Here is a 24470-nt window from a genome sequence, read left to right on the forward strand (position 1 = left end):
GAGGCGAGGCTGCCAGACACTGGCACCACCGGGCCCTCTGACCACCACCACTAGTAGGGAACGGGTGAAGTGTCTTGCCCAAGGACACAACAACCGAGACTGTCGGAGCCGGGGCTCGAACCGGCAACCTTCTGATTACAAGACGAACTGCCAACTCTTGAGCCATGATTAAAATAAACGTGCTCACTGAAATTTGCTTTAGTTACCCATATGTCTATGCAAACATACCATTACTCTTTTATCAGTAGGAAGTGCATAAAGTGTGTTATTTGTAAGCTTTCACTTGTACTGGGAAACATCATAAGTATAGCTCATAAGGTTTTGCTGCTAATGGCAAGTTCAGGTTAAAGCATTGCAGTGGGGTTTTGTTGGTTTTTTTGGGGGCTTTTTTGCAACCTCTCCAATATCTGTTTTTTACCTTCAAAACATACCTCTACTTGCACACCAGAGAGGCTCTAGTCTGCAAATGAGCCCCTCTGTGCCCGTCTGTGGCACAGCAGCCTTCAGTGTTGACTATTACTTGTGACATGCAACCAAGTTGTGTGGGTGGGATGTTGCCTGAGACCACCGAATGGTGGCTTCAGAGAAAGTGTGGGGGCTGCATCAGAGCCAAAGTCACACATTTTTAAAAGTAATTTATTTTATCGGGTGTTGTTAAAAAAATTCAAATAACATGAATCTCAGGACTAACTGAGATCAGTAGATGCTTTGTCTTGGTTTGACAGGGGACGTCTTCTTAAATATATGTGAGAAATCTGGTTATGTTTCACTTTAAAGAGTCAGATATTGTGCATGGCCTTGTAAGAGCCAAAACGAGCCCCTTACAGTCCATGGGATATGCAGAATTTGCATGGAATTTTTGCATTCTTCTTTACAAGTAACACCTTTTCACTTCTCACACAGCAATTTGATCATTTCTTAATATACGAATAATGATTAGCGCAGCTTTAACAATTCAGCTGTTCTGTTTCCATGTGAAAATATTGTTTAGGGTTTCTTTCTCTGTTTTCTTCTTCTTTGTTTTGGAATTCACAAGTATAAAGCTCTGACAGGATTCTGAATTATTCCTTAAGGTGTGGCTGGATGAAATAGTTTACTCGCTGCATGCTTCTCTTAGCAGCCCCTCGCTTTCATGAAATTATGGATTCCACCTGGGGTAGAAGCACTATAATTGGCCCACCGATCAGAGAGATTGAAGAGGTTAGAGTGACTTTGTTGAGGCATTTGATTAGAAATGGTAATAGGTTTGGTATGGTTAAGGTCAGGGTTATGATCTGGAACAGACCTCATCACTATCTACCCCCCAGCACACTCACACACAAACAATTCCCCCAAAACCCCATCCAATCTGATAGGAGAAAAGTGCTTCAAGCATTATGGGTTAAGGCCTCATCTAACACCCGTGGGAAATTATGGCAAAACAAGGCAGAGAGATGCACAGTGACTGATTATGTTGGTGTGAAATAACAGAGAGAGAGACACAGTGAGAGAAAATGACAGAAAAGTGGATACAGCCAGAGAGTGAGGTTCAGTTAAATAGAGTGAAAAATTGACTTTAGAGAGAATAAAGCTAATATCGTCCCATCACTGATTTTCTGCCCTTTAGTGTGATGATCTGCTGATCTTTGTGGTGGCCTGCTGAGGCAACTGACTGTCTGGGTGACTGGTTTGTCTGTTAGACTGTTAAACCTTTTTATTTGCTACAAAACTGCTGGAGCTAGTATGGTATGTTTAGACTAGAAAGCTATAAGGTAGCTATAAACTAATATACACTCACCAGACTCTTTACTAACCACACATTGCTAGTACCTGGTTTGACCCCTTCTTGCCTTCATAATTGCCAAACTTGCTTGTAGCATTGTTCTAAGAATATGCTGGAAACATTGCCAACATGGCCCATGTTGGTATCATGGTGTCACACATTTGCTGCATCCAAAAATCTCCTATTCAACCACATCCCAAAAAGGTTTTGTTGGACTGAGATCTGGTGACTGTGGAGGACATTTGAGTGCAGAGAACTCAGTGTCATGTTCAAGAAACCAGTTTGAGATGATCTGAAACTTATGACATGACACATTATCCTGCTGGAAGCAGCCATCAGAAGATGGGTACACTGTGGTCATAAAGGGATGCACTCATCAGACCAGGCTTGTTTCTTGCCCATTCTGATGCTCAGTTTGAACTTCAGCATGTCCTGTTGACCACAGCTCCATGCTTAAATGTATTAAGTTTCTTCCATGTGATTGTCTGACGAGATATTTGCATTTGTGATACAATCTACTATTGCTTGGGGTACAAATGGGAAAAATCTACTACTTTCACCCTCATCTCATTCTGCCCATCATCCATCCAGCCAGCTATATGATATTTTTCTGATTAACTTAGAAGAAATAAGTAGGCACATTTATTAAACTGGAAATTCAACATGCTGTATGAATAAAAACAAAAACACATCGATTTTGGTTAGAACTGACACTAAGGTATTCAAAATTCATTTTAAAGGCTTATACTTTTCCTTCCTTTTCTTTTGTTTTTTTTAGTTGAAAATGTGAAAAAATATAAAATGTAATTTTTGCCTGATTGCATGTGTTGTTATTCGAGTCGTTGAAATAGTCTCTGTAGTTTCATGTCACAATGGCAGCACTCTTCCCCTGTTAACTGTAAGACCATCAGAGGAACGACCACTCTGAATGGTCTCCCCCCCTCTTTATCTCTTGGGAGATGAAGACAAAGGAAAATATGAAGGTGGGAAATTGAGGGGAAATTGAGAAAGACCGAAGGTGTGGGAGGGGGTTGGAGTGAAGAGCGGAGGCAGAAGGAGAAAAGTAGAGGTGGAAAGGAAGGTGGTGGAAAAAACAGATCTGGTTCATTGAAGCGGCACTAGCCCACAGTCAGAGACAAAGACCTGAGAGCATGAGTGCGTGATCCTTAACTAGAACACTGGAAATTATAGACTGTATGTGCTGTTGCATGTGTGTGTGCCAGAGAGAGAGGGGGATGAGAGACAGGAAGAGAGGAGGAACAATATAGGGAGACTAAGAACAGCCAGAATGGTGCTTTGTACATGCACACAGACACACACACTGGGTTAGAAATATTAATACAGCTTCAGCCAGGGGTTTTGTTTAGGCTTGCAAGCCAAACAGCCCATTCATCACCACACAGATCTCAAGATTATTTTGGAGCTGCAGCTTCATCTTTTTACTGGGTTAAATAGTGCACTGATAGATAAATTCCTCAAGTTCAATACATCAATGCCAGTGCAGGCTGCAATTTAATTGTTTTGTGTTCTACTGGTGAACACGGAGTAATCTTTTTTTTTTTTCGTCTCCCAGTGTGTTGAACAGGTTGTGAACTCTACAACTCTTAATATCTGCATTATTTATGGGTTTGGAAAAATGAGCTTAATCTCTAATGTGTCACATTTTCTCTTCCTGTGGTGGTGGAGCCTTGTTGAGAGAGCTCACTGCAGCTGGATGAATACAAAGGGGATAATACGCTTTTTATTATTAGTCCCAGTCTGGGGCCGAGCTATATTAGAAATGCTGTAACCTTTGTGATACACATGCACAAAATCCTGAAAGAGGGCTCAATAGAAAAAAGAGAAAACAGAAAAGTCTCTTTTTTGTTTATTTGTTTGTTTATTTTGGAGGAGTATTACCACATAATTTCATAATGGCTTTGCTTTAGTATAGTTGATTTTTTTTAGGTGATTAGCTTAGGTTAGCATGTACGCGTAAAACTGAGGGAAAACAGTTATCTTGGTTCCTTCTAAAGAAATATTAAAATACATATCAAAACTTAAAGCTCACTAATACATATTTCCTGTTAACATTTATTAACCTAGAGATTTTGTAAGGTGGGTTTTCTTAGCTCAGACTAGCTAGGCTAGCTGTTGCTCATTGCTAAGCTAGTTAACCTTCAGGCTACAGGAACCAGTACAAGAACCAGCATACACTAAAAAATGTAATGGAGTAATGGACTTTACAATGAGGTATAAGGAGAGCTAGACCCCCTCCCTCTCATTTCCACCCATGATTGCATTAATATTACAGTACAGTAGAGCTCAAATTGACGTCCACTAGTTAAAGAATTATTCATTCATTTTTTTTTCTACTGACGTTTCAGAAAATCTTATATATGAAGAGTTTGTAGCCTTGAACCAAGCTAACCAGCTGTGGGGTGAATCATGAGTAGAAAAATATTTGATTTGGGGAAAAAAAGTCAATAAATAAAATAATGGAAATTTTTTAAAAACAAAAAGTACAAGACAGCATTTGTAGTTACTTTTATTGGTGAAAGAACTGTTCGTCACATAATGAATTGCAAACAGAGTCCAAAGCGAACGACTTCCACCCTTCTCTGATTGAATCCTTTTTATCATCAGTGTTTTTTATGGTTAATGATAATACTGTGTTGTAATATCTTTGGATTTTTTTTTGTGTTTGTGTGTGTACAGTAACGCAGTGCCCCTTATGTGTACTAAAATATAGCTCAGTTATGGATGTGGTATTGCACTTCGAGCCTGACTAGAGTCACCGCTCGGGCGGTTTCTGGAGTTTCACAAAAGCGACCTGCTCTTTGTGGATTTGAACAGCCAACATAACCAATTAGAGAGGTCACTGTTTTATTTCAGGATTAGGTAGAGTAGTTGTTTTCTGTAGCACTGTGAATAAAATGATTGATGTCACACGCATACTATCAATTCATAACGTGATAGCTTATAGTAAATATGGTTTTGATGGTCGGCATAATTATGTGGCTCATAATTAAAAGCCCTTTTGGAGAATATTAATGGGATTTTTTACTTCCAGAACCTCACTGCTGACCTCTTTTTTGGGGAGGCAGCAGGGGGGACATTGAAATTTTGATGGCCAGGGGCAGTACCCCCCAGGCCCCTGGCCCCCCTTAACCACACCCTTGCTGCAGGCTCATATTTAACATACAGATATAGGAATGGTATCAATTTTCTCATCAGATTCTCACAAGGTCCAAAACAATAAAATAAAATAAAAATTTTCTTAAAGTGTCTAAATATTCCTTGTTGAATATAACAAGCAAGATTAACGGCTAAAATCGATGTCTGAGAGGATGCCATTTAGAATTAGACATGACTCATTTTCTTTCTCAACGTCAGTTTTCTAAAGGAAACATTTCATATATTTTATAATCAAAGCTAAAAAAAAGTAAAGCTTTTTCCAAACTACTTTTTGTAAAATGTATTTCCCTTATCTAAAATTAAACACCGCAGCTCCTTCTGTTTGCTCATTCCCCGAGTGGTTAGCGATTTAGCCAAACTAATTTAGCCAAGCATCTTAACGCATTATTCTTGTCATGTCCATAAATGCTTCCTTCACAGAATGAGAAGAGTTGGCATCGCATTCTCTCGGGTCTTCATAACATTTTGCCAAATTCAGCCTTTTAACGAGAATTACTTGTGATTTGAAAATGCCTGTTATGAAAGTACTGATGGATGATGCTGTGCTGGAATCATTATTACCTGTTTCCCCAGCATTTCAGCAGGTGTATAGAGTGAGAGGAGCAAACGACGGAAACGGGGGGGGGGGGGGGGGTGCGAAGAATGAAGAAATATAGTGTAAAAGAAGAAGACAGAGAGAAAGCTGCAGCGACGCAGTGACAGGCACGGGGAGAGTGATGGCAGAGAAGGGAGCAAGAGAGAAAATTAGAGAGATTTTACTCATTAAAAAGAGGAGCACAACAAGGGGAGATGGCATTAATCAGAGCTCTGCGCTAATGAGGCATTTACTCATTATGCTGAAATAGAGAGAGGCCACGGAAAGAAGAAGAATAAGAAGGGGAGAAAAGGGGGGAAGGGGGGTGAGATCACAATATAAATGAATGGAGAGAGAAAAAGAGAGAGCAGGAAAAAATTAAGTAACGGTACAGAAAGAGGTGACAGAGCCAAGTGTGGATGTGGTGGGAGGTTAAGAGGGACAGGCAAGGACAAGATAAGGTGGGATATATGGAGTAGAAACAGGTAATGTAAGAACAGGGTTTCTATTTAAAGCTCTCTTTAAGGATTTATGTGCTTCAATAGAAGTGACTTTAAATGCAGACAGTGTACTTATGGGACTGTTGTGAGGACACTATGTAGACTTTGTTTCATCTTCTTCTTGGGTAACATCAAACCACAATAGGCACACTTTCTTGCAACAAAAACTAATAGATTTTTTTTTCTAAATCTGAGTGGCACACACAAGAAAATCGGTTTTATGATGTTTTTTTTTCTTTCTATATCTTAGTATAAAGATTTATGGTGCTTTTAAAGAGCATTAGGGCCTCTCATTCGGCTAATGGCGAAGTAACACATGGACAGACGCCCGTGTGGTTCGCATGGTTGTCTGTTTAATGATCTATGCCTCCTCTTGCTAAATGGAGTCGTTAATATGTGCATTGTTTAATCCGAGACGACAATCATAGCTGATTCATTGTGCGTCTTTGAGGCTTTTAGAAAATGTAATGACGAGGAGCCTCTACAGATGCTCCACACTGGGCCCGTTTCAGCGTTGCTGAACTGAAATGACCGAGGACAGAAAATGTAAAAGTTTAGAGTTTGTTCCATCAGTGAGGGGACTGTTCATGCTTATTTGGACATAAAGTGTGACAGCTGCTTTCTCTGTTTTAGGTAATTAACAAATCAGTACTGATATAAGGCAATCCTGCCTCATATGAGTACACGCTATCAGACTGTAGCTAGTGGCTTTGTGATGTTGTGCAGTTATGTAGGTAAAATGCTGACGTCAGCTGCTAGCACGCTTACCGTGTTCTCATCTTGCAAGTTAGCATTACAGTAAGTTGCCGTTTAACTCTAAACACAAAGTACGACACAACAGTGGTGCAGTTAGAGCTGGAAAGTTTTAAATCAAAGTGGCAGCGCAGTAAAGGTCTGCGAGCAAAAGTCATCCGGAGATGTAGAAACCTGCTGCTGATGCTAGAAGAAAAGTTAAGGAATCGCCAGTCATTAGGGCTCTTCCACTCAAATGAGTTTCTGCAGTTTTATGGAAATACATGGCAGTATGTGAAAAGATAATTAAATCTGGGTCAGAGTGGTATAGTGAATGATGTTGCTGACATTTATGGAGCCACGTTGGCAGTGCAGCTATAAACCCCCACAGTAAAGTTAACGCTCTAGTGACCCTACCATAAACCTAACCTTAAGTTTCAGATCATAAAAAAATGACTTTTTTGAGTGTGTGCGTGTGTGTTTTGGGGGGGGGGGCTTTTAATGTGTTTTAGTGAGTATTAGTGAATATTAATTCTTTCGTCCCATGATTATCAAGGCAAAAATCACAGATGCTAATTACTGATAGGTTGATTCTGATTCTGGTTAAGTTTCCAAGTCATCATTGTCATAGTGATAATGATGACAGTAGCTGCATGTGCACAATTCACATCCAGGCCCAGAATCACTGGAATTACTTTTTATTAGGTACGCCTTGCTAGCACCAGATTGGACTACCTTAACTCTTCGTGGCACAACAAGTTGCTAGAAACATGGCTCTGAGATTTTGATCCATGTTTACTTGATAGCATCACACAGTTGCTGCAGATTTGCCGGCTGCATATCCATCATGCAAATCTCCCACTCCACCACATCTCAAAGGTGCTCTATTAGATTGAGATCTGGTGGCTGTGGAGATCATTTGATTACACTGAACTCATTGTCATGTTTAAGAAACCAGTTTAAATGATGCTCAGCTCGTGCACAGGAAGAAAATATTTCCACTACGAAGCAGGATGGTTCCACGCTTTCATGTTGTTTATGCCAAATTTGCCCTTTTCTCATCTCTAAAAGATGGCTGTGTGGGAAAATCCCAGCAGATCAGCAGCTTCTGAAATACTCTGACTGTCTGCCCGTCTGGCATTTGCAACCATGCCACGCTCAAATTCCCTTAAAATCACCTTTCTACCCTACTCTGACGCTCAGTTTCAAGTTCAGCAGGTCGTCTTTACCATGCCTACATGCCTAAATGCACTGAGGTGCTGCCATGTGTCTAAATAGACATATGCATCAATGAGCAGCTGAACAGGTATACCTAATAAAGTTGCTGGTGAGTTTAAATCTAAATCTTAGATCAAACCTCTCTCCTTACCTTTCTGTCTAGCTCTCAGGGTGCGACATATTCAGACGGCCTCTGCTTTGCTCCTTGTTTGTGTTCTGTCTGAGGATGTAATCAACCTCTTTCTGTCTGTCTCTCTCTGTTTGCCAGGACTCTGACCTTGTCCTGACATTTAACCTGTCCATGCACCGCTCCTGGTGGATGGAGAATGGCCCAGGATGCAGGGTGACGCCCATCACCCCTCCTCCCTCCTGGGCACCCGAGGACCACCGATATATATCTATATCTGGCTGTCTGATGGATTTTCAGTTCATAGAGGTGGCTCATTCCTCGCTGCAGATACTCCTGGCTGTAAGTACTTGAGATGAATAAGTACAATGCACTGTAATTTCAAACTTAAGTGCCTGCATGTAGTAGACATACTCGGGGTTTATTGCTTTAAAAGGCAGTCATGACATGCTGGTACTGTAGATACAACTGTAGCAGTTTAGAGCCGACTAAATTTGCCATAATTATGAGGGGAACATCAGGCAGCCTCCAAAGGAAAAACCTAATGCCTGTGCATTGAGTGGGCCTGCGTACAGGTGGCTGCATTCACCTATGCTTAACCTGCAACTTCGCACCACGAGAACAGTAAGGCTCTGTCCAGTGATAGCTGGTCAGTACTGGTAAAGAATATTTGGAGATAAGGAAATGGATTTAAATGAATGCAGCTGTCCACCATTAACTCTTCAAAAGTGTGTTAATCCTGTCCTACCTAGCAGATTCATCCATTCTTTTTGCATTTGTCAACATTCTTATTATTATTTCCATAGAGTTCTAGTAAATGTAATATTTTTAATAGGGTTTGTGTCTTTTTATCACATTTTCAAACCCAAGCAACAAGAGGAAAGAGTTTATGAATATTTTTCTGTCATTTCAGCGGTAGAATGACCTAGCTAGAGCTGATTACGTCTGCTAGTGATCCAAAAAACTCCTAACACAAGCAAAAAAAACCCCACAAAAGAACTTTTTGTGTATGTCTTAGAACAGAGGTCCCCACCCCCGGGCCACGGACCGGTACCGGTTCGTGAGTCATTTGGTACCAGGCCGCGAGAGTTGAGGCTTTATGGTTTTCAGGGTTTTTATCGTTAACTTGGTTTCCCTGAGTCTTTTCCCGTGTTGTCTTATTTTGAAAGAAATGTTTACGTGTTACCATAGCAACCAGAGAGCAGAGAGAAGACCGTTACTCTCAATGTTGTTGGCGCATTTCAGGAGGACGCTGCTAATAAAGTTACGCAATTACACAGTGAATTCGCGTTTATTTTTATATTTACAAAATACCACAGTTTTTGCCTTGGTCGTATCATTTTATTTTGTTGTGTTTATCCGCCACACCTTAAAAGCCAGTCCGTGAAAATATTGTCTGTCATTAAACCAGACCGTGGCGCAAAAAAGGTTAGGGACCGCTGTCTTAGAAAATTAAGGGAAATGAGTTAAACCATCATATTTAAGGGTGTTGTTAGATTAAAGTACATCGAGCCTTTCTTTTTTCCAACCATAAATAAATCTTTTTTGATCATAAATAATAACATCGTTCTTTTATTTGACTAAAAAGAAAAAAATTGTGTCTATCTCTGCATTAGTTTACATGTCCAGGTAAGTATTAACATATGCGGCAATTACATCCTAGGCTTTGTACTTTTTTTGTCTGTGTATGGATATGTGACACGGTGCTTTTAAAATTGCAATTATTCAAATTATATTCGGCTATAAGTTGAACGTATTCTAAAGTGTACCACAGCCATGACAGCTCCTTTGTCTGCTGCAGCGGGTTGGGCCTTTTTAGTACCTGTTTTAGACTAAAATGAGTCTCCATTAAGTTAATAACTCATACCCTCATTAACATAGAATAGGCTGGATAAGCTGCTTTAGAAACCGTTCCTCTATCTCGGTTTTCTGCCTGTCTCTCTGTTTTATTTCATTTTTGCAAACGTGATAGTTTTCCTCTCTGTTTCTCTCTGCCCTCAGTATTTCTTCCTCTCCTGCACTGTCAAACTGTGATAATTAGGAGGATCAGAAGAGAGAACATACAGAGAGAAGTAAAAAGCGAGAATGAGGGAGGCCTGCCACTTCTCATATCAGTTTCCTCTGTACTGTAGCTCTGTTTGTACACATACATTCAAATAAGGAAGTGCACGCAATAAACAAGTCAGAGCTTTAATGCCACGGCCGTGCATCATTACGCCAACAAAGAACAGGGAAAAGGTTTCGGAAGCGAGTGACTCTCCGTCTTTTCGGTTTCATTCTGCATCTCGCTCTCTTGCAGTGCATGACTGTCCCCTTCTCATGCCTACTCTGTGTCTCTCTGACAATCGATAGTGGTGCTTATAGTGTGGCTGAGTGCCAAGCCGCCGCACAGCTGTACCACTGTCTCACTGTAATTGGTGTGTTGAAACACTGTCATGCTCCATGAGCACAAACTCAACAGTCTGACAGGTTCACCAGGCGACCGCCAGCCTTGTTTGGTGTAATTGACTAAGTGTGGGTTAGAGTTTGCTTGAATTACACCCTAAACTAAATGACTGGTCGTTATCAGGTTGATTGTCTGAATAACCGATGCTTGGCACATAATCCAGCATTGGTCTGTTGGTGTCATTAAAGCTTCGTATTTATTGTTACTTCCTTTTCTGGCACAAAGGCTTTCTAACATGTGACTAACATTGTGAAAAAGGTGTCTTATAATCGATTTAATAATAATTTCCTTGATGTTTATGGCGTCTCAAGCTCCCATAACATTAAAGAGTCATTAACGAAAGGCAAGAGCATGAGCCAAAAGTTCAGAAAGAGTTGAATTACATTTGTAAACTCACCTGTTTTGAAATGTCCTACTTTATGACACATTATTTAAGTGGCAAAGCATGTTTGAAAGGTGATAATGATTGGGGGTGTGCATGGATGACTGGATGACATTCGACTGAAAAAGAGCTCAGAGGACCTCATTAAAGAAAACACCAAAAAATGAACATGAACAGGTTAATCTCATTATTTGCTCTTGTCAAGTTTGAACTTACACACCACAGGTGATTGGATCCTGGAGCAACGTTAATGGTGCTGGATCAATACTAACAGGTAATATCTGACAACCTGACAAAAAGGGGTAATGCTTGTGTTTTCAAGAATTAAAGGCTCTCGTGTTTCGATGGTGGTGGGGAATCTAAATGTAGACAAGTCTGGACAGTGTGAGGAAGAGAAATAGCCACTGAGGTATTGCAGCTGTCAGGTTCTTCAACACTGCATGTTTTTGTTTGTCTGGGTGGTTAGTTGGGTGTGTGATGGACTAGTTTGCTTTTCTAAGTGTCTCGCAGCAGTTGGATTTTCGTCTCCAGTTTACTGACTTCATGTGATGTAACAACTGTGACCGCAAATCTATTTTAGTTTTTTTTTTCTCCCTACAACAGATGAGGATATTTGTCTCATAAGAAAACAACTTGTTCCACAGTCAGTCTCGTTGGGCTTTGTCCCATGGTTCATTTATTTCATAAAGTGTATATGATAAATCGTTAATTGGTTTGCTGCCTGACTTTTACAGTGAATTACTGTGTTAATTTTGAAGAGTGGACTAATTAGTTTTCTAAACTTTCAATTCCTTTACAGTTTGTTCCACAGAGTGAATATCAGCTGTACTGACGTAGAGCATAAGGCTTCTCCGGGGAGAACTGGAGCGTGCTCAGTGAAATGTAGGCCTTCAATCCCAGACGATAGCACAGTGGGGAAATGCACGAGCGTTACTTCTTTAATTACGTTTTTTTTTTTTTCCCCTCAGCGCTATTGTACATCCTAATAGCACAAACAAAGTGATAATTATATTAAACAACATTATCTAAGAGGCTGTCTGCTGGCTCCGTGGTCTAAAGTGCATGCCTGCAAGTAATTTCAGTGATTAGCATAACTTCATCTAAAGTGGAGATACTAATCAGTGAAATCACCTACTGTTGTTTTTTGTTTTCTTTCTCTGATTGGGAGGAATGGCTGCATATAGCCTGGTCCCCACACACAGCTGAGTAACCCTGTCTCTGAGACATAATCGACTGATGAAAATTACCATTAGCTATGTCGGCTTGTTTGCATGTTACAACTCTGCACAGAGAATATGCTTAAATCAGGAGCACTTAAAACCAGGGAATTGATTTTATCTTTATTCTTCACTTTGAGAAAGAGACTGGGCATTTATTATTATTATGATGGACTAAAACACTGCTTTGTTAACCGTGTCCAACATGTAATAAATAAATACATTAACTGAATTGGCATTTATGAGTAATGTAATAAATGACACAGAAAACCAGATTTAAAAAAGTTATTTATCCTGTTTTATTATTAGACAATTTAGTGCAGGGATGTCAAACATGTTTTAGAATTTGGGCCACATACAGCCCCAGTTTGAGTTCAAGTGAGGTGGACGAGTGAAACTCCCCTTTCTGTCATTGTAAAGAAGTTTAACTCTTTACTCTTTAACTAGACATTTAGTCCTCACATATCTTCATTTAAGAAAAAAATTGAACAATTTCAACAGTATGTCTCAATTTTTTCATAATAAATAAATGCTACTGCAGTAAATGAAAGAAATTTGTCAGCCCAAGTCTTTGGGGGTAAATTGTAGTGAATAAATATGTGAAATTACAGGAAAAAATCTGGTAACTAATTGCTGAGACTGTCTTGTAATTATAAAAAAGAAAGTTTATCTGTGGACCCACTGTAAATTATGAAAAAATTTCTATAGCACAAGACAAGAACTTTTCTCTCACTGAATTGTTTATTGGTTACCTAATTACACAGCATTATCATTCCCGACGCGTAACATGCCGACGATTTGTCACAACCCTAGGCGTCACATAGTAACGCGAAAGGTACCCTTCCGCATCCTTATGAAGCGCTCTCGGTTTTCAGTTGAATCAAATAGAAAGCTGCTCGCAGCGGTAAGACACACTTAGAGCAGAAGCTCTAAGCCGTCTATTCCAGCCCTAATCCTAACCTTAACCATCACCTTAACCCTATCACATAGTGTTTTCCAAAGTAATTCAGGATCTGAAAGTGAACAGATTTAACGTACATAATGCTTTGTTAGGTTGATTGTAAAACACATGTATAGATTTATTCCAACCCGTTCTCATGCCTATCGACAATTTGTCACAGTCGTCTGTATGTTACGCGTTGGGATGAGAACGTGTTGCTCATTACTTTGGTTTAGTGTGAATGACCATGGTTGAGGTCTTTATCAGTAGGCAAAGCTGTACAACCTGTACAAACCTGTATAACCTGTATAAATAATGTTAAAAGTCTAAAATTCATGCCCGCCTTCACATTGTTCAAAGCCATTCAGTGGGCCGGACTGGAGCTTTTGCTGGGCTGATTCTGGCCCCCGCACCTTATGTTTGATACCCCTGATTTAGAGAGCTCACTGCTGCCAGACCAGTATGTCTACTGAATATCAGATTGGTACAGCACTGCTTTTAGGTTAACACTGCGCAATATCAACAGTCAGTTAAATATTTTGTGCTCCCAATAGTTCCAGAGTGCTGCGCTTGGCAGGTCCATGGCATGGTACCCAAAAAAGCTCTGTGAAAATGGACTGTAACTAGTAGTTTCAGTATGATCTATCAGACAGTTGTAGAGTTTTTCTCAGCCTTCATCTTGTGAAAGTAATCCTTTGAATTACAGGTTATTTTAAGGTGGAAATTATGTGACATTGTCAGTGGGATCAAACACAATGACACGTTAGGGTCAAGCTGTATTCACGGGTCGTGCTGCACGTTTCTTATAAGAACAACAAACTATAATCCTAAAAAACATATTGGAAATTGTGAAAACATAATGCAGAAATAGAAACAGAGTTACTAGAGCCAAATACCAGTAGGAAATCTGGCAAATAATGTGAATGTGAAAATTAGATGGTCTCTAAAAACTAAGAAAAGACCTTGTTGCTATCCATGCACCGTGTTGTGCATGAAATTTTTTAGAAGTTTCTCGTGTGACATCATGCACGGATTGTTCCAGAGTCAGCCTGTTTGCTTGGAACCGAATTTATTTGATCCTACATTGTCACCATGACGTCACCCTGCTGTAGTGGCAGCACAAAGTCCCATGACCGACAGAAATAATACCAAAATGGCAGCTTGTCCAGGGAGTAAACGGTGAGTGTAGAATCACAGTTGGTGGTTACGTGTCTGCAAAAGTCCAGTAAGAGCGTTGATGTCATTTTGGCCAATGTTTGTCTTTTTAGGTGCCTTGCCGAATAGTATTGGCGAACATGGTCCTCCGGGATGCCCCGTCTCTCACACAGTGCAGCAGTTCATTTGCTTTCTTCATCCAGTCTTTCATTCCCTCATCATTATATTGCATTCCTGCTCTTATCATAATGTGTCCAAAGAATCCTCCTTGTTTCAACGTGGTCTTCTGACACAGTGTTCTTTTGGTCTTGTATGTATGATATTGTCATCCTTCTCCTGATGAACCACATCTCTGTTTTCTTGATGGTGTCTCTTTTTTTTTTGGTTTTTGTTTTGTTTAAAACAAATTAAGTATTAATTAAAGCTGTAAATTTTCACTCCTGCTCTTGGTGACAAAATATAATACACCGCACCCTCTCCACACCCTCAACTCCCCCAGCATTTGTTTAAGTTTTAGAGGACATCATCAGCACGTAAATAGATTTAATCCAATGGATGCGACATCTTCGTCACAACACAATTTATCTTCAGTACAATTCCACAGACAGCTGTAATGGATTTGCTCATTGGAGATGAATTCATTTCTCATCAAAGAGCAATACATCCACAACACAAGGCAAGATTAGCAGACAAATAGACAACAGCTCTATCGTTAAGATTCAGAATGAACACTGTGAATGTTATGAGAATAAAGCAACAGTGAATGGGAGGGGTAATTGGTGGTGGTGGTCATGTATTAACCTGCGGATCTACTCAGCTGGTTTAAGATCTACTTAAAAAGCACTGTGCTTCATTCAAAATGTTAACTCCTCTTCATTTCTGGTGTAGAACTGACTGCGTCACTGGGAGACTGACTTATGCATGCACGTCCATGGCATCTGTCCTTGCTTTTCTAACAGGTCTCATCCCGTGATGGTATCAGTGAATTATTGCTCTCAGGCCATGCAGAACGTAGAGTTTCCATCCTTACCGAACACCAGCTGCTTGACATTCAACTAATTTCTCCCTGCGCTCCGTTCAAAACTTCCAGGTGTTATCAGAATCACTGCTAAGGGAACATTTGGAGCATCATGATTGTAGAAAAGTATGATGATTCACTTATCTTCCTTTTGTCTAATGGGATTTCTTTACCTGCGTAGCACACAGCGGCAATGAAAGTGATTTTAGCAATGTGGCAATGTTCCTGAGGATTTTGGCCTGTTGAAAGAAAAACAAAGACCTGGTAAAAGTTCAGATATCCTGACAATGCACCGCCACTGACATTTACTTTTCCTTTGGCGCCACTAGAGGTTGATATTTGTGGTTTTCCATATCATTTCTCACCCCAGCTCACAGAACCTCTCATATAGCTGTAGACTCTTAGTGCAAGATTTATTAAGCAAGAGCCCGGAAAAAGTGCAGATGGAAGTGGAAAGTTCTTTGGGTGATCCACTACCATCTATGATCACAGATGGAGCTAGTTTATTCAAGTGATAACAACCAAAATCTAGCAGGAGTTTCTCCAATTAGCAGATTGTAAAGCAGACAGACCAACTAATAACACTTGCACAGCTTGCTACTTATAATCTGACAGACACAGCTAAGTGTTTGCTTAGGTTTTTGCTTATGAACAGCATGAATAGAATGGTGGACAAAATCCTCCATCAGGGGTGTTTTGACTCCTTCTCTGGATAATTTCTGACATCTTAAATTTCAGGATTTATACGTAGAAAAGCGGCTTCACTGCAAACAATTTAGCCATTTAAAAGGAACAGAGATATGCAGATATGGCTCTAAACATTTGAGCTACGAGCTGCCCTTAAACTGTTATTATGCACTTGTACTTATAACCACTACCAGGATGATGTCAATAGAAAATTAGGTAAGACATGATTTTTTTTTCTGTATCAAATAATGGTGCAATTAGCTGGAAATTGCCAACTGCAAGCCTTGATATTCATGTTGTATGACTTTTCTTTCTCTTCTTTCCATAAAAGAGGAACTCATGAACGGGAATCTACAAATACATGTGGAGCTCACTGCACGTCTTTATTAAATATCATTAGTAAATCTTACATCCTATTATTTTGTACTTTGGGTTTATTTGCAGATTAGTAGTATTGACAACTTCACACTTAACAATCACACCTGTGGGTAGCTGAGTCCAGGCCTTGCCAGATAATGGCATTTACCATCGCAACACCCCATTTCATTCTTACTTCATTTAATAAATTAATTGAATCATTGTTAACATGGACTAATCTGTTATAAATGCCAAATGGGAGCCGTAAAACAAATACACCAAGAAGAAGAGTTGAGATTGAAAGCATGCACGTGCATGTGTATCAGCCACTCACAGACTCTGCGAAACTAGGAGGTGTAACTGCAGTGCAGGAAGGCCACTTTGCCATCGTTATCATTGCAAACATTTGTTCAGAACACTCTGTTCAAGCTCTGAAGGGGAGAAATGTTGCAGTCAACTACATCGAAGCGGGAAGAACATGCATATCTCACAATTTATCACCCATACCATTACTTTTCTCTACCTTGGAATAATGCAACTAGGTTTTACGGACTTACTGTTGCATAACTAACTACATTTGCAGTGTTTACCATGGCAACAGGCATTCGATAAACGGTATGTTTAAGAAATGGGATAAACTCCTGCCTCCTGGGATTGCATGCGACCTTGTGCTCATAAAACCTAATGAGAATAAAGGGCTTCTGCTCTGAGTGAGGTGCACGGTGCTGTGCGGCGAAATGGTGAAGCTGTACAAGTTATTGCTTGTCAGGCTGATCAGGGGCAGGGATCCTGTCTGAGTTGATGCTGAAGTGGTGCTTTTTCCATTTCCACTCGTCACACTGAACATCGCTCAGTAACTAGGAAACCTAAATCCACAGACAAAATGAAAAAAAGGAGCCAGAGTCTGTCTGAGAAACCTGGGGGTATAGCTCACTAAAAGGCAGAAAGCATGTACTGTGGAGAAGCTAAAACACCGTATTTCTGTCTTTTTACAATCCCTGATAAAAAAAAAAGTTGATTTTAGAGAGGCCTAGTTTCTGAGAAGTAAAGATGGGCAAGGTTTTACCAATCTGCAAAAAAATTGTGTCTATCAGTTGTTGAACACTTTCAGAGTAATGTTCCTTGACATAAAATAAATATGTGAAATATTTAACCATATACAGTACATAATATTATCAAAAGATTTTAGAGAATCTGGAGAAGTCTCTATGCATAAGAGACAAGGCTTAAAATCAGTACTGGATTTCTGTGATCCTCAGGCCTTTGTCAACAACAGTAATGAGTCCCTAATGGAAGTTGCTATCACTTGTAACTCACGAGTAAAGCCTGTATCTCTGATGGTACGGTGATGCATTAGTGTCTATAGATACATCTGGACAGGCACCATCAATGCTGAAAGATATAAACAGGTTTTAAAGCAGGAAATGCTCCCATCCAGTACTAAACAGTATAGTGCAGCTAGTCCAACAGCATGGCTCTGTAGTAGAGTCCGGGTGCTGAACTGGTCGGCCTGCGATCCACTAAGCCCAGCAACTACTCTTATCAGTTCCCAGATAGTTACAGACTGTCAAAAAGAGGTGATGCTACAAACTGCTAAACATGGCCCTGTCCCAATGTTTTGGAGACATGTTTAAAATGACCTCTTTTTTTCCTTAAAATGGTACATTTTCACAGCTCAAACATTTGATGTGATTTCTATTCTTGTTTGTGAATAACATAGGTGTTTATGAGAGTTGCAAATCATGCCATTCAGTTTTTATTTATACACACACCTGTTTTGTAATTGTCTGTGAGTTGTATCTTACACTGACAAAGGGTTTCTAGTTGGTTGCTATTGGCACTTTTTAATCAAAATCTTAGTCAAAACTAAAAATGTGGTTTGGAAGTGTTTGCCCCTGCAAAACCTAAAATATCAAATATGCTATTTTCCAGGGTTCATGAGCAGAATAGTCCAAATATAACTGCAGGGATCAAACATAGACACACCCAGAACTCCAGCAATAAACAAGATAAGGAACACACATGCTTACAGCCCCATACCTAATATTGGTGAACCCCAGCTATCTTATTTGGATTTCTTGACTTCAGGACGAGATATAATCAGACTTCTTGTAAACAGGATATTATGTTTATATGCAGCAAAAACCAAAAACGGAATACTTGAGTTTCACGAATATTAACAGGATATTGATGTGCAGAGAAACGTACTCCGTCACAGCTGATCAGAATGTTCCCTATCGCAGGGCGGGCACGGCTCTCCGCTCCCTGTTCAGTCGCGCTAACACAACTGCACCCAAAAGTCATTTTCAGAGCCAATGAGCCTGCAGAAGAAGACAGAACAAGCTCCCGATCATTGGTGGAAAACTCCCTAAACTCTTCATAGTCTTTTAAGCAACATTTTGACTTTGCAATGCAAAAAGTCTGCTTCAAGTGAATACTAATATAAAAATCATTTCAAGCTGGATTGGCGGCAGACAGGAGACGCAGCCCGAGGTCGAGGTCATCCTAATCTTTGAAATGATGCTGTCAGTAGTACCGACAGCTGCGATGTTGTAGGACGTAAACTTATCAGCATCTTTGACCAGTGGATATTTCTCATGGCATATCTGCTGCACAAAGCACATTTGTTTTCTCATCAGTTTTGATCCCCCCGCTGATACCGGCAGCAGTTTCCTCCTCCTGTATGTGGCTTAGCTTTAAGTAAATTCATCTACCGTGCAGCGAAACACTGTATTCCTGACTCGTTTCCTTGTGTGAGGCAGAGGAGAGAGCGAGTACAAGGTGGAAGGAAATGGGATGTATAATGGCGAGAGAAAAAGGAAGAGAAGCTGGAAGGAATAGTCAGAGTGTGAGAAACGGAGGGGAGCTTTGGGAGCTGAACATTATTTAGAGTAAATGAGGTCAGGACCTTGAGATATACACTGAATCTCAAATGTAGCTCCTCACATTTGCAGCTAGCTGAGTGTTTATGCGCTTGTGTGTGTGTGTTGGCATCCGTCCATGTAGTCAATAGAATACCAACCAGGTCAATGTCATTTTCCCAACACATTAAAGCCATATTTCAGCAATAAGTCCTCTTTATTCAGGGTAATAGGTTAAATTAATGCCTCATACAAACACACGTGTATACCTATTTTTCCTCCCATCCCACGTTTTATCTCTTCCCTCCATCCTCTTCTCCTCCTCTGTCATCGCGGGGTAATAAGGTCACTAAAACCCCGACCTTACATCGACTGCACCTTCCTGCATCTTTGCTCCAATCGGCCACCTCCTATCGGTCTCCTAGGAAACAGACAGCCAATGGGAAAGCAGATCAGATAGCAAAAGGTGTTTTGCTGGTGTGGATTGCTGTACCACAGTCTAAACATAACCCAGACAGATACACACATGTTTAATGTAAGCTTCTCCCTGTAACAATCACAGCACAGAGCTGCAGCATCCTTTTTTGATTGTTTGGCCCTCATTATTTCCAGGTATGTGAATGGCTTCAAACGGACATGACATGATGAGATGGAAGACTGTGAGGTTCACCTGTGGTTGTACGCTTACAAAGCCCTACCCCACAGCGGTGGTGTAAGGTTTTCATTCTGATGATAATCACAAATGTAGCATTATCTGCCTTGACTTTGTAAGCTAGAGTTATTGCTTGTGACCGAGGCAATAGACGGCACATGTTTACCCACAGCATGACATTGTAGAGCAACAGTTGTGACACATTGGTGTTTTCTGTTAATAAATTATGCACTAAAACAGTGTCTGTAGAGCTCTAAAACCATGAAAATTTGGGATAACCTTGTGGTTGTCATTGAAAATATGTTTTTGCACACACACACACACAGCGCTCTATTTTGGAGCAAAATACCACAGTGCTGTTCCGCTCCACTTCCACCAACACCTGTTTTCTCTATCTGTTCCAACTATTTGTTCACCCTCACATGTTTTCCGCTTTCTCTCTGTGTTGCACAAAAGAGTAATGTTCCTCTGTTTTTTGTCTTTTTTCCTTTGTCTTTGTCTCTAGTTGGTGGGGTTTATCTACGCCTGTTACGTGGTCAAGCTTATTTCTGAAGAGGAGGATAGCTGTAAGTACACAGTCACATACCTGCAGTCACATGGTCATACACGAAAAATACCTTGAAAGCAAAATTATGTTTTTGTTTTTTGAAACTTACATAATCCTCTATTTAAATGAGTACTTTCATCTCTTTTAAGTGTGTGCGAGGAATAAATGATTACATATGGGGAGTTACATTGAGATCCACAAACAAAAGTTATAATTGATTCACATGAAAATATGCGACTTCTGAAATATCAATCTTATCAACATTCATTAAATACCTGCAGAATCGCATCTGCGGGATCCATATGAGCATATGAGTAGAGGGAGTTGCAAGTATTTACACGAGTTGCACAGCAGCTGTGACTTTATTAGCTCTAACATGGAGACAGGATTAGTGAGATTCTACCATCAGATTTAATTCTCTGCTTCAGACAGGTGAGCTGTCTCACTCAGAGTTTATAAACACCAGTCGTACCATTTGTCACAAAGCACACATCCTCAGGTTTGAGCACTGAGCCACATTCCAACTCCTGAGGTATTTTTAGTTTACTGTTTGTAAAATTCATAAATCTTCACAAAACAGAAGTAAAACAAAGTCCACGATACAAAACAATAAAATACAGGCAGCACAGAGAAAAACACAGTGAAACAGGCAGGTATGGAAACAGAATGACATGACGAGGTTTAATTGAAAGACAGGGAAATGTCACAGGAACACACTGAAGGATACTGAGTGGAGTGGAAACAGCTGGGGAACAAGAAACAGGTGAAACTATTCAAAGATAATGAGACAGGAAGTAGACTAACCTAGAAATGAGACACAGAAGTCAGGAGAGTATCAAAAGGAAAAAAGAAAGTGATTATACACAGAGACTAAACCCTAAGACACACTTGACACAGAAGTATATAAGGAAAAGGGCTAGAAAAATAACAAGTATACAGAATAACTTCAAGCCAGAAAACAAATGTAAATACATGGGATCTGAAACAAAGTACTTAAGGCTACAAATACAAAGGAGCATGACAATCAAAAAAATAAGAAATATATATAAATAAATGATCAAAGAATTGAATGTCAACAGATACTCAAAACTCTGGGTCCACAACCAATGACGTTGACACGATGAGAAAAAATTTCAGTTTTTTTGTTCTGTCGAATGGTTTAATCTGTTCTGGATTTTTTTGTTTGTTCGTTTGAAAAGATTTTTTTAAAAACTGCAGCCATTTAAACTGAGGATTTTAATTGTTTCTCTGGCTGCTTTTAGCATGTGTAGAAATCCAAAGGTTGACAAACCGGCTGTTCCTGGTTACGGTTGCTAAGCTCTGACTAAACTCTGTTTGGCAAGGTTCAGTGAGTGGTTGATTTCTAATATACTGGGTAAAGTTGCTTTGAAGGGTCAGGCTTCTAAAATAAATTCAATCTGTCGCCCTCTCACTACACTCCTCCTGTCCATCTTGTTTATTCTCTTAATAAAAAAAAGCAGAAGGTTTGAATGGAGCCATTGTCTCGTTGAGGGTCGTTACCACTACTTTACCGACACAAATTCACAGTGAAACTTGTAGCCCACAGACTTAACAGCCGGGCTCATTCATTTTACAGCAACATGCAGAGAAAGAGACGTGAGAGAAAGTGTGGAGGATGAAGATAGCTGAGCACATTTCTGCTAGATCAAAGTTGCTTTTCATTCATACTGCAGGTCTCTCCCTCATGCTTCCCACTTTCAACCACCATCACCAAGCAACAGTCATGGAGGGAAAAATGTGTGAAGAGAAAGGGAACTAAAAGATGTTCATCAGTCAATTCACAAAATATTTGTCTTTATTGAGGCTTTTATCGATACATCAATTCATTAATACAACCATGCTGATTTGGAATTGGGCTGGTTTTCCAGAGGTGACACTGACTACTATATAGTAAGCGTTTTATGTAAGATGTGAGTCTAAATAGTTGCCTTTGCATGTGGTGCAGAAGATGAAAATGTGGCACATCAACATGTTAATTCAGTTTTTGTTGCTTTTAAAATGCAGTGTGCATCCTTGTGCATTTACTTGAATGAGCCCATTTACCTGAGGCCATCAGTTAAGTTATTCCGTTAAAGTAGACGCAGCCGTTTTTCCCAAAGATCAATACCGTGGCATGTCTTATTCAACAGTGAACCATGGAGGCTGCTTGTTAACGCATAAATATTGATAGGTAATAAATGCAGACTAGATCAGTGGAAATAGTTTGAAGCCTCGAGACTAGACACATTTTTCTGCTTTCCTTCCTGCCCTGAGCAGATTGGGAGTCGAGATTGAAGGGGGCAAATTTATCCCGTCTGTTATAAAAGTGTGGGTCAGTACTGGGACAGGACGACCTCTATGTCAAACGAGGTCACAGCGAAAAGTGAAATCATCATAGTGTAAGAATTTAAGAACAGCTGAGAGTAATGTAATGTTACATTTATGAGACTTTAAAGGAAAATAATTGAGTTTCAGGGGTTGTTTTTGAGAGGAGTTTTTTTTAATACTGCATTTTAATAAGCTCAGTGATGACAGTAAACCTAAAATGCCACTTTGCCTTCATCTCCATGTCTAAATAATTGATGTGCAACATTTAGTATTTGCCCTTTTGTTAACTGCATTTTGGCCGCTGGCTTTCGATACTGCACATTCCTCCTGATGCTGCACCCCGAGAGAGAGTTTGACAGAACTAAGCAGCAGACTTTGATGAGAGAAATGTGTTGCCATCACTGTGCTTAGTGGCGTGAAATGTTGCCAAAAACAAACACTCTCAGTTTTTAAGGTAACAAATCCAGTCCCTGGAAAAAGTTTAAATAACATTTACTCATCCATGAGTCATGTAGTCCTGTCTGAGCACATGTTTCTGTCAAAGTGCAACAGCTTTATTTTTTCACATTTTAGTGCCTGTTCTTACTTTTCATTGGTTTGAGCTGATAGGGCTCAGCTAAAAGATGTCAGAGTTCACAGCATTTTCATGCACTAACAGAGACTAAGAGAAAGATGTCACCGAGAGACTCTTGAATAGAAATCTGAGAAAATTCTGTAGTGGCAAGGATGGTAATTATCCCACCCTTACCTCAAAAGAGCAACAGTCAAACCAGGAAACCTGAGAGTCAGTTGTGTTGTTGTCATAAATTTTCACAGTAGTTTCTGCTATGTTGTGGCAGGCTTATGTACTCTGTCTACATGGCATTAGCCAATAATGGTTGGAGGCAAGCCTCCTAATAGCCTGCAACATCTACAAAATGACAGTAATTTATAGGATGGTGGAAAGTTCAAGACAAAACGCTGTTTGAGATACAAAAAGAGAGATTGCTTTCACTTTAATTGATGTCTCTTTGAGATTTCACAGGCCAAGCCCTGCTTGCCTTGCTTGCCCTTGCAGAACGCCAATGATCTATACATTGTATACATGCAGGATCTCTTCCCATTTATCTAAACAGGATGTTCAGAATAACTGTCTAGAGGCATTAGCAAGAAGGCTGACAAGTGGCAGGACTTTTTTGGACAATTATTTCATGTTAACAAGACAAAGTCCCTAAATAGATAAACACGAGACATAAAAACTGCATGGATAGAATCAAAAGAGAAATTAATTTTTTTTATTAAAAGTTATTAAAAAGTTTGGTGTCTTTGCCCCAAAATACGTTTTTTTCTGAGCTTCTGTTCCCCTGCTGATTACACATGTACTACCTGAACATCATTATAATTTCATTTACAGTTGAGTCTCTCACCACATCAGTACTAAGGAATGAAGCCCATTCTAAATAATGTCACAGTAACCTGAGAAAGATATATCTCTATAACTTTATATAGTAAGGAATAATATCTTCTACCAAACTGTTGAAGCTGTCATGAACCATTATAAATGATTCTGAACTGCATGGTGATTGTATCGTTGAATTTTTTTTATATTATTTAGCTGTTGATTGGCCTTTTGGTAGCAAAGACGGGAATTCTTTGGGTAACAGAATAGTCCTTTATATATTTCTAGACAGGATTCGTTGAGTGCCATATTTCCTCTCCTTTAATGGCTCTGTTGACATTAACAGCATAATGAAAAAAACTCATCAATCAACACATGATGAGTGTAGTGGGGCGCTTTCCATTACTTATTT

At 39.8% G+C, this 24470-nt stretch overlaps 1 protein-coding gene across 1 annotated transcript in view; it reads left to right on the forward strand.

Annotated features, from left to right (window-relative positions):
• Positions 1 to 24470, forward strand: part of nkain2 (sodium/potassium transporting ATPase interacting 2) — a 100763-nt gene that overhangs the window by 63697 nt on the left and 12596 nt on the right. The window contains exons 4-5 of the mRNA XM_040018276.1: positions 8232 to 8432; positions 20311 to 20371. Coding sequence (XP_039874210.1) covers positions 8232 to 8432; positions 20311 to 20371 — 262 coding nt within the window. The remainder of the gene's footprint in view (positions 1 to 8231; positions 8433 to 20310; positions 20372 to 24470) is intronic.

This window comes from Simochromis diagramma, unplaced genomic scaffold (assembly GCF_900408965.1).
Source record: "Simochromis diagramma unplaced genomic scaffold, fSimDia1.1 OVJJ01000802.1, whole genome shotgun sequence".
NCBI classification, from domain to species: domain Eukaryota; kingdom Metazoa; phylum Chordata; class Actinopteri; order Cichliformes; family Cichlidae; genus Simochromis; species Simochromis diagramma.